Source organism: Diachasma alloeum, unplaced genomic scaffold (genome assembly GCF_001412515.2).
Source record: "Diachasma alloeum isolate Michigan unplaced genomic scaffold, Dall2.0 Dall_scaffold_00337, whole genome shotgun sequence".
NCBI classification, from domain to species: Eukaryota; Metazoa; Arthropoda; class Insecta; order Hymenoptera; family Braconidae; genus Diachasma; species Diachasma alloeum.
In genome coordinates, this window is record NW_021680476.1 from 25,650 (window position 1) to 34,836 (window position 9,187).

A 9,187-nucleotide genomic window follows, 5' to 3' on the forward strand; every position below is an offset into this window, starting at 1 on the left:
AGTTTTTTTTTAGTCATTTTTATTTTCTTCTCTTCAAAAATATCGAATGAAAAAACTTCGAAAATTTGCCGAAAATATTCTATAAACAACGAAATTCTATAAACTTTTTCTATAGAATTTCCTCTTGAATACGTCAAAAGAAACGGCAAAAAACGTATAGCAAATCCAATAGAAGTCTTATAGAAAGTCTATAGAAAATACCTATATAGAATTTTTTAGGGTTTTTTATTAAAAATTTTCGTATGTGGTTTTTCACAATGATTATCTTTTTCATAGTGCGTAAGTTGAACATGCATCGCTGCACTTTTTGCAATGCCAGTGCTATTACTGATCATGTATCAGTCCCTTGTTGGCACTGGTTTTCATGCAAAAAGTGTGCCATGAAGATCCTGCGGAATGCAACAAGTAGGGGAGGAGCAAATCTCGCATGCCACGTTTGCCACAACGTTATCACGGAGTTCCGTTATGTAGATTGGATAGAACACTAAAAAGTGGCATAACGATGAGTAAGGAATCAATATCATAAGTCACATTTAATGAATATTTGAATAAAAACACGTCGTTACACTCATTAACCAAACTCATACGTCTTACTTTTCAGTTATATATACAGCTAAAGACAAAATTTCCCAAGGGAAATGGATTATAAATTGCAATTGACCACATTGTCTTATGTGAAAATGAATATTTTTTCTTCCAAATGGAAGCATTTTAAGAGTGAAAATTCAAGCTTGTTTTTTTTAAATTGGGGCAATTGAATACAGTCTAATAAATCAGAATATGCGTATATTTATGTATGAGTTTTCATTATTTTTTTATGCGGTTGTCTTTATGGCGTTTGATGTGATTGAATTTCTTTTGCTTCCGAATGGGAGCTTTGTAATTAACACGTAACTTGAAGTGAGTGACTTTTTATGACGAGTGTGATTACAACCCTCGCTTTTCGGTTCGCCTTTTTTGGTTNTTTTTTTATGCGGTTGTCTTTATGGCGTTTGATGTGATTGAATTTCTTTTGCTTCCGAATGGGAGCTTTGTAATTAACACGTAACTTGAAGTGAGTGACTTTTTATGACGAGTGTGATTACAACCCTCGCCTTTCGGTTCGCCTTTTTTGGTTCGGGCTTCAAATCTCACACCCGCTCAAAACAACCCTTACCACTGCCTTACGTAAAATACTATTAATTTTTCACATGCGATTTGTTCAGAAAATCAGAAAACAGAAAGTATTGAGAAACGGTGACTTTTCCGCCATGAGGATAGAGCTACGCAAAGTAGTGATTTTATATTTAAAAAAAAAACAATTTTGACAACTAATAATGGAAAAAAAAGTCAACCCTTCGCATTACATCAAGTAGATAGTTTGATGCTGCCATCTCTGATTTTTGGAACGAACTCACTTGGGAAACTGTTTATGTACTGACTGCAATACACAACCCGTAAGGCCCCTCATTGTAGATAATGTATCGTTGGAAATGTGCCACGGAAATCTGCATTATCAGCAGGGAAAAACTTGTAATAATATTCATGATTGTTCATTTCCCATTTGGAAAGATTGAAGATTGAACAATAACTGTTTCGGTCTAATGTAATATCACATGAAAGTGCACTCTTGGTTTTTCATGGTGCGAATAATTATTATTTAGAATAAAAAGGTTCTCTATAAATTCTTACGCTGACTCATCAGATAATAGATAAACGCATATTTGATAAATCACCTATTAGAAAAATGATTATTTGGTAATTCAAAGGTTCCAGAAAATATTTACGTCCCTTAACATGGGTTTGGATTATTAATGATCCCGTTAATATTATGAACCACACTTATGAACATCTGAAGAATTCACGATATGAAAATTCATGAAATGGTATAACACTTAATCCTATATAAATCTTATCCTCATTTTTATGGGTCCATGATAATCGATTCCCGTATTTTTGTAGTTCTGGGAAAAATACTTTCTGAAGGTTAACTGTATCGAACTTGTCATACTCCATGTAATACGGGGTCGGAGTTATACCGAGTCCCTATTTTGCATGATCCGTGACTTTCCAACTCGGAGACATACCATACTTCGACAAATACAGTTTCGGCTGACCGTACCCAAACCAACCCGCCGAATACCCCTCGTGCTTGAAAATTAATCGAGTATTTCCCTCAAATTTCCCTGCTTAGCAACATGTGCATGCAGTTTGGCACAAAATACCTCGCGCAAGCGCTCGGGATTTTGATACTGCCAAACTTCATACACATGTTGCTAAGCAACGAAACTTTCGGGAAATACTCGATAATTTTCAAGCACCGGGGTATTATAACTGGTAATTCCATTATAATTATAACTGGTATTCCATGGGTAATTCGTCGGAAAAATTCTGAATTTCCAGAAAAAAATGTTTTTTTTTATTCCGATGGGTTTTTCACGGCAAAAATGAAACTTTTCTGTACGAAAAAGTGGAAAATCGCGCTTGTGACCCGGTTCCCCAAAATTTATCACTTATTATACCACAAGAGCTCCAAAATTATTGAGTATTTCCCGATAGGTTCGTTGCAAACAAACGAAGGAGTCAAGTTTTTGCAGTTAAAAAATAACGAGCGCGAAGCGCGAGTGATTTTTCTGAAATACTTGACGACTTTGTTTGTATGCAGGGAACATCGAGGCAAATACCTGATTAATTTGGAAGTTCGAATGGTATTCGGGGGATTATTTTTTCAATCCAAATTTCGGTCAACAGGATTGCACCATGAGACAAAATTGATCTGTTAGTTTCGACGAGGGGTTCACTCCACTGAAAGATCTTTTCTTTTTTACATAGCAACTACCAGAGAAAATTATCAAACAATTATCAGTTGAAAACCATGTTCTTTGTACCATGTGATGTCTAATGGTCTAATCCTGTTGACTGAAATTTGGATTGAAAAAATAATCAAGATTTTTTTTTTATTTTTCATAAAAGATAGTTTTTTGCCATGACTTTGTCGAAATCCTAGACTTGGCGCAAAATGGTCAGTTGGTAATTGGTGGAATTACCCATATAAGTGAATAAATATGAAATATGGAATAATTAAATCTAATTTCTCATCTTGTGGAATGATTATGGAAAAAAGGATGTTGGAAAAATTAATGAGAAATAGATTTCAAATTCTTCAAATTCTACAAATCCGTAATGAATAGGTATTTGACTGAAAGGAACAATAGATTCTCATATTTCTACATCAATAATATATGGGCAATGCCATGTGATCTCAACGTGGTCAAAACCCTCCCCATCGTCAATCATAAAGCCTATTTTTTTGGGGGTTGTATGTGAAATATGATGACTTCTCAAATTTTTCCTGATTTTTTTGACGCATTCTGCGAGCAGTTATTATATATTTTATTCCAAGTTTTGTCTTCGAACACCTACATCTTCCGTAAAAATCAACCAATTTATTTTCATTTTTTCAAAATGTGTGTCTTCTGACCTACTTTTCATACGGAGGTGGTCAATTTTCTTTTCTTCGTTCTTCCATCGCTTCCCTTTCAAAAACGTAAAAAAAAATGTTAAAATACTTGTTTTCGCGGTTGTACCTATTCTATTTGTTTATAAAAATTTCAGTGGATATATTGGCTCCAAAATAAATATTTTCACCAAAGGCCAAAGTGAAGATCCCATTGGAACACATAAAAAATCATTCAATTGTTTGAGATCTGAATAAGGTGCATTGATTTTTCAAGCGACAAATTTACATTATGCATCCACGTTCAAATGCAGACGAAGTTTTGATATCTTTTTAATTTTTCATCATGAATTCGTATATTCAAATTGAAAATGGGAGCCACCTAATGGGATCTTAACTTTGGCCTTTGGTGGAAAATTGTTTTCTGGTCCTATATATTCACTGAAAATTTTATTAAAAAATTCCTCTTTGAAAATTGTGTCAGAAGATGCACATTTTGAAGAGAAAAAAACAAATTGAATTGTTTGATTTTTATGCATGTTACAGGTGTGTGAAGACAACTTAGAACACAATACAACTGCTGACAAGACGCAGCAAAAATGTGAAAATATTTGAGAAGCATACACAACCACAGAAAAAATTGGCTATATGATTGACGATGGTGAGGGTTTTGAAAGATTTTTATTTTGATCCAATTCCTTGACATCTCCTCAAAATTATCAATAGACTTTGAAGTTCAGAAAAGATATAGCCACTTTTATTCACTACTTGTTGCGTGTCAAAACACGCGAAATTACATTTTTTCTCTATTTAATTATTTTGAGACATTTTCTTAGATTTTTTCCCGTCTCCATTCAAATAATTTTCCCAAAGGTATTTCGTAGAATTTTAATTAAATTCAGTTCCGTCCTTTCGACAAATTGTAAATGTGTAAACTCATTCAAAATATTTCTTAAATATCTCCTCTAGACTCTCTTAAATTATTTTATTGAAATAATCCTCATATTTACCAAAACTTTGTAAAGGACATTTCTCAGAAATTTAATCACTGCCAGAAATTGTCCTAATCCCTTCATTCAACTCAAAAATTTGTATTTTTAAATTACTTTATAGCTTCTTTTCCATTTTATTGCGCTCGACCCTCCACGGTCCCTCAATATTTTCGCCCAGACGCCCTTTATTGGGGAATAGGCCCAAGACGCGCCAATCTCTCCCTCTCTCCGTACTTCCTGCACTTCTAAATTTTCCACGACACCTCTCCAATCATAATTATTGTCCCTCCCATCACAGGTCCTTTTAACCAATCATTTGCAAATTCAGAAAACCATTTTTCCTCCTCCACTTTTCTATCCCTTCTACTTTCAAGTTCCAACTTGTCCTCAACTTTAATATTTTTAATCAGTATCGATCTCTACCTCGCAAAGAAAACACCTCAACGGAGGTACTCTTGTATCATCTATTAACTGTTAAAATAAAATAAAACGACATTAACTGTTAGAATCGTGAGTGATTATTCCAAGTCTCCAACCACCCAAGTCTCCTCACCTCTAACATTTCCTCTCATCGAATCCTTCCTCATCTTAACAAACAGTTACACAAAGAATACCTCGGCGTGTAACAATTATCGCAAATATTGTTCTGTATAGGTCAGATCTCTGGAACTTACAACTCCAGAGAGTTCAAAATCGAACGCAGTATTCCCGCGATTTACCACATGGTCCTTCGAGCCGGATTGTTTAAAATCATTCGTGCTTAAATTCTGTAAATTCTAATGTAATTAAATTCAGTGTGATAGACTCAGTGTAATAGATTCAGTGTAATAGACTCAGTGTAATAAAACTTAGTGTAATAGACTTCGTGAATAGACTCAGTGCATTCAGTGACATCATAGTGATTTCTCATAAACTTTTGCATATTGTTGCAATCGAAAGATCTCGCGCCTCCAATTTTCTCACCGGGGGAGCTTAACAAAAACGAATGGTATCACATCGTCCCATCCGTGGAAATCAACGCACACATACAGACATGGCTCACATTGAGAATTTGAAGGCAAAAAGCACAGCCTTCAAAACACGCCTTACAAAGTGTAGAAACTTTCTGGATACTGACGGTCCAGAGGCAATGAGTGAACTCTTGGAAATAAAGCTACAAACAATAAAAGAAAAATACGCTGAATGGGATCGAAGCAACGCATCACTCCTGGAACTCGATGTGGACAACCAGGAAACAAACACAAATGACGCTTACACAATTGAAGAAAACTACGACATGGTAGTAGCTAGGCTGAGTCGTTTAATGAAGGACAAGACGCCAGCCCCTGCACAGCCACTAACACCACTACAACCGACACCAGTTGATCGAGCTGGTTACTCTCCAAGCTTCAATATGAAATTGCCTGAAATCACCCTACCCACATTCGATGGACGATTCGAAATGTACAGGCCTTTCAAGGATCAGTTCAACGCACGACTTCCCAACCACATCGATAAGGTAATTAGACTTCAATATCTCCAAACGAGCTGCAAAGCAGAAGCTGCTCAAGCCATCGAAGCATTGGAGATCACCGCTGAAAATTATGACGTGGCCTGGGCTCTCCTAGATAAGAAATTCGACATCCCAAGACAAGCTCTTCGACGTCACTGTTCTCTTCTCCTCAACATTGGAAAAAGAACTAGAGAGAACAACAAGTCACTCATCGATCTCGTCAACTCAGTACGTCAGCAGCTACGATCGATCAGCAGTTTTGGGACAGCTGATGATCAACTAAATGGCCTGGTATGCACCATCATCCTCAATCAACTCGATGAAGATCTGGTATTCCAATGGGAAACTCTCATAGAAGGCAAGGAAATACCCAAGCATGACGAACTTCTCGATTTCCTCGAGAAGCGAGGAATTTGCGCGAAGAATGCTGACACATCCAAAAGCATCAAGCAGAAGAACGAGCAGTCGCAGAGCAAGAATTCACACCACAAACAACATTCTCACTCCAAACAACAACCTAATGCCACATCTGGGCATTCAGGCACTCCAAGAGCTCAGACCTTCTTCTCCAACACCCCCAGGAAGTGTCCAGTCTGCACTGAGGACCACAGGATCTACGAGTGTCCAAAATTTGCAGAAATGGACGTTGAAAAAAGAAAGAAGGTCATTTTCGATCAAAATCGTTATCTCAATTGCTTTGCAAAGGGACATGGAGTAAAGGAATGCACTTCAAAGGGTTATTGCAAGACGTGCAATGATCCAAAGGCTAGACACCACTCACTGCTCCACCACACCAAGGAATCTCCAACACCATCAGAAAGTACTAGTGCATGACTAGACACTCCAACTCCTCCAACTCCATCAGCCATCTCTTTACCACTGGATTCATCAGGACAGGACATCCTCCCCACAGCAGTTATCAATCTGCTAGATAGAAATCATCAACCAGTCCAATGTCGTGCCCTAATTGACACCGCCTCTACAAAGAACTTCATCACTCATGAATTGGCTGCTGAGTTGGGCATCAAAAAGGTAACTTGTTCAATTCCAATCGGCGCTCTAAATAAACTCTCCACAATGGTGCATCACAGAATCAGCACAACAATCTCTTCTCGTTTGAATAACTTCAAGAAAGAATTGAATTTCTTGATTGTCCCAAGGATTTCATCTCTCGTTCCCAGTGAACAGATTGATAGAGAATCACTAGAAATTCCCAAGAATTTGCCTCTAGCAGACGCGGATTTCCACAGACCTTCTCCGATCCAGGTCTTGCTGGGGTCCAGCACCTCCATCTCCGTCCTCAGTATAGGACAAGTCAAGGTTCCCAACGCAGGGGATATCTATCTTCAAAAAACCCTATTTGGCTGGATTGTTTGTGGCAGCATGAACAACGAGTTTGATTACGTTCAAGCTAAATGTCACTTCACTGAAATTGTCGATGAATTCAAAAAATTTTGGGAAATTGAAGACATCGGGCTCAAAGAGAGCCGACAATCAGAAGTAGAAGCAGCCTGCCAGGCTCACTTCCAACAGCACGTGTCACGTAATTCTGAAGGACGGTATGTCGTGGCACTCCCCTTCAATGAGAAGAAAGATCAACTTGGCACATCTTTTCTTCAGGCGAAACGTCGCTTACTCTCTCTAGAAAGGAAATTCAAATGGAATTCCAAACTCGCAGAAGACTACACCAAGGTCATCAATGAATACAAAGAACTTGGTTATATGAAGAAGATCAACACAGAAATAGAAGATGGTTTCTACCTCCCGCACCACGCAGTCTTCAAGGACACCAGCCTCACCACCAAGACCAGAGTGGTCTTTGATGGCTCAGCACGTTCCAGTACTGGTGTCTCCCTCAACGATGCTCTCATGGTTGGTCCAACCATTCAGGACGACATTCTCGGTCTGGTATTACGATTCAGACTCCATAACTACATCTTCACTGGCGACATCGAGAAGATGTATCGTCAGGTGCTCATCCGACCTGAAGACACAAAGTATCAACGCATACTCTGGCGAGAAAACAACGAGATCATGACTTATGAGCTGCAAACTGTCACATTCGGCCGNTCAACCAGTCCAATGTCGTGCCCTAATTGACACCGCCTCTACAAAGAACTTCATCACTCATGAATTGGCTGCTGAGTTGGGCATCAAAAAGGTAACTTGTTCAATTCCAATCGGCGCTCTAAATAAACTCTCCACAATGGTGCATCACAGAATCAGCACAACAATCTCTTCTCGTTTGAATAACTTCAAGAAAGAATTGAATTTCTTGATTGTCCCAAGGATTTCATCTCTCGTTCCCAGTGAACAGATTGATAGAGAATCACTAGAAATTCCCAAGAATTTGCCTCTAGCAGACGCGGATTTCCACAGACCTTCTCCGATCCAGGTCTTGCTGGGGTCCAGCACCTCCATCTCCGTCCTCAGCATAGGACAAGTCAAGGTTCCCAACGCAGGGGATATCTATCTTCAAAAAACCCTATTTGGCTGGATTGTTTGTGGCAGCATGAACAACGAGTTTGATTACGTTCAAGCTAAATGTCACTTCACTGAAATTGTCGATGAATTCAACAAATTTTGGGAAATTGAAGACATCGGGCTCAAAGAGAGCCGACAATCAGAAGTAGAAGCAGCCTGCCAGGCTCACTTCCAACAGCACGTGTCACGTAATTCTGAAGGACGGTATGTCGTGGCACTCCCCTTCAATGAGAAGAAAGATCAACTTGGCACATCTTTTCTTCAGGCGAAACGTCGCTTACTCTCTCTAGAAAGGAAATTCAAATGGAATTCCAAACTCGCAGAAGACTACACCAAGGTCATCAATGAATACAAAGAACTTGGTTATATGAAGAAGATCAACACAGAAATAGAAGATGGTTTCTACCTCCCGCACCACGCAGTCTTCAAGGACACCAGCCTCACCACCAAGACCAGAGTGGTCTTTGATGGCTCAGCACGTTCCAGTACTGGTGTCTCCCTCAACGATGCTCTCATGGTTGGTCCAACCATTCAGGACGACATTCTCGGTCTGGTATTACGATTCAGACTCCATAACTACATCTTCACTGGCGACATCGAGAAGATGTATCGTCAGGTGCTCATCCGACCTGAAGACACAAAGTATCAACGCATACTCTGGCGAGAAAACAACGAGATCATGACTTATGAGCTGCAAACTGTCACATTCGGCCGCTCCTCTGCTCCGTACCTCGCAGTAAGATGTCTACATCAACTAGCTGATGACGAACAGGAACGGTATCC

General features: G+C 38.8%; 2 protein-coding genes and 1 long non-coding RNA gene across 3 annotated transcripts in view; all 3 read left to right on the plus strand.

Moving 5' to 3' along the window:
• Nucleotides 1–384, plus strand: part of LOC107040519 — a 22,917-nt gene extending 22,533 nt beyond the window's left edge. Inside the window, exon 3 of the long non-coding RNA XR_001461014.1 lies at nt 277–384. This is a non-coding gene — a long non-coding RNA (uncharacterized LOC107040519). The remainder of the gene's footprint in view (nt 1–276) is intronic.
• A 5,077-nt stretch (nt 385–5,461) lies between these two features.
• On the plus strand, nt 5,462–6,754 carry LOC107040513. Its single transcript, XM_015260633.1, has one exon. The coding sequence runs from the start codon at nt 5,462–5,464 to the stop codon at nt 6,752–6,754; it is 1,293 nt and encodes a 430-aa protein (XP_015116119.1).
• A 243-nt stretch (nt 6,755–6,997) lies between these two features.
• LOC107040514 lies at nt 6,998–8,020 on the plus strand. Its single transcript, XM_015260634.1, has one exon. It carries the CDS (start codon nt 6,998–7,000, stop codon nt 8,018–8,020), a length of 1,023 nt encoding a protein of 340 aa, XP_015116120.1.
• The last annotated feature ends 1,167 nt before the right edge of the window (nt 8,021–9,187 follow it).

Excerpts from the sequence above, each read along its gene's own strand:
- LOC107040513 (XM_015260633.1), top strand. The coding sequence starts at position 5,462 with ATGGCTCACATTGAGAATTTGAAGGCAAAAAGCACAGCCTTCAAAACA.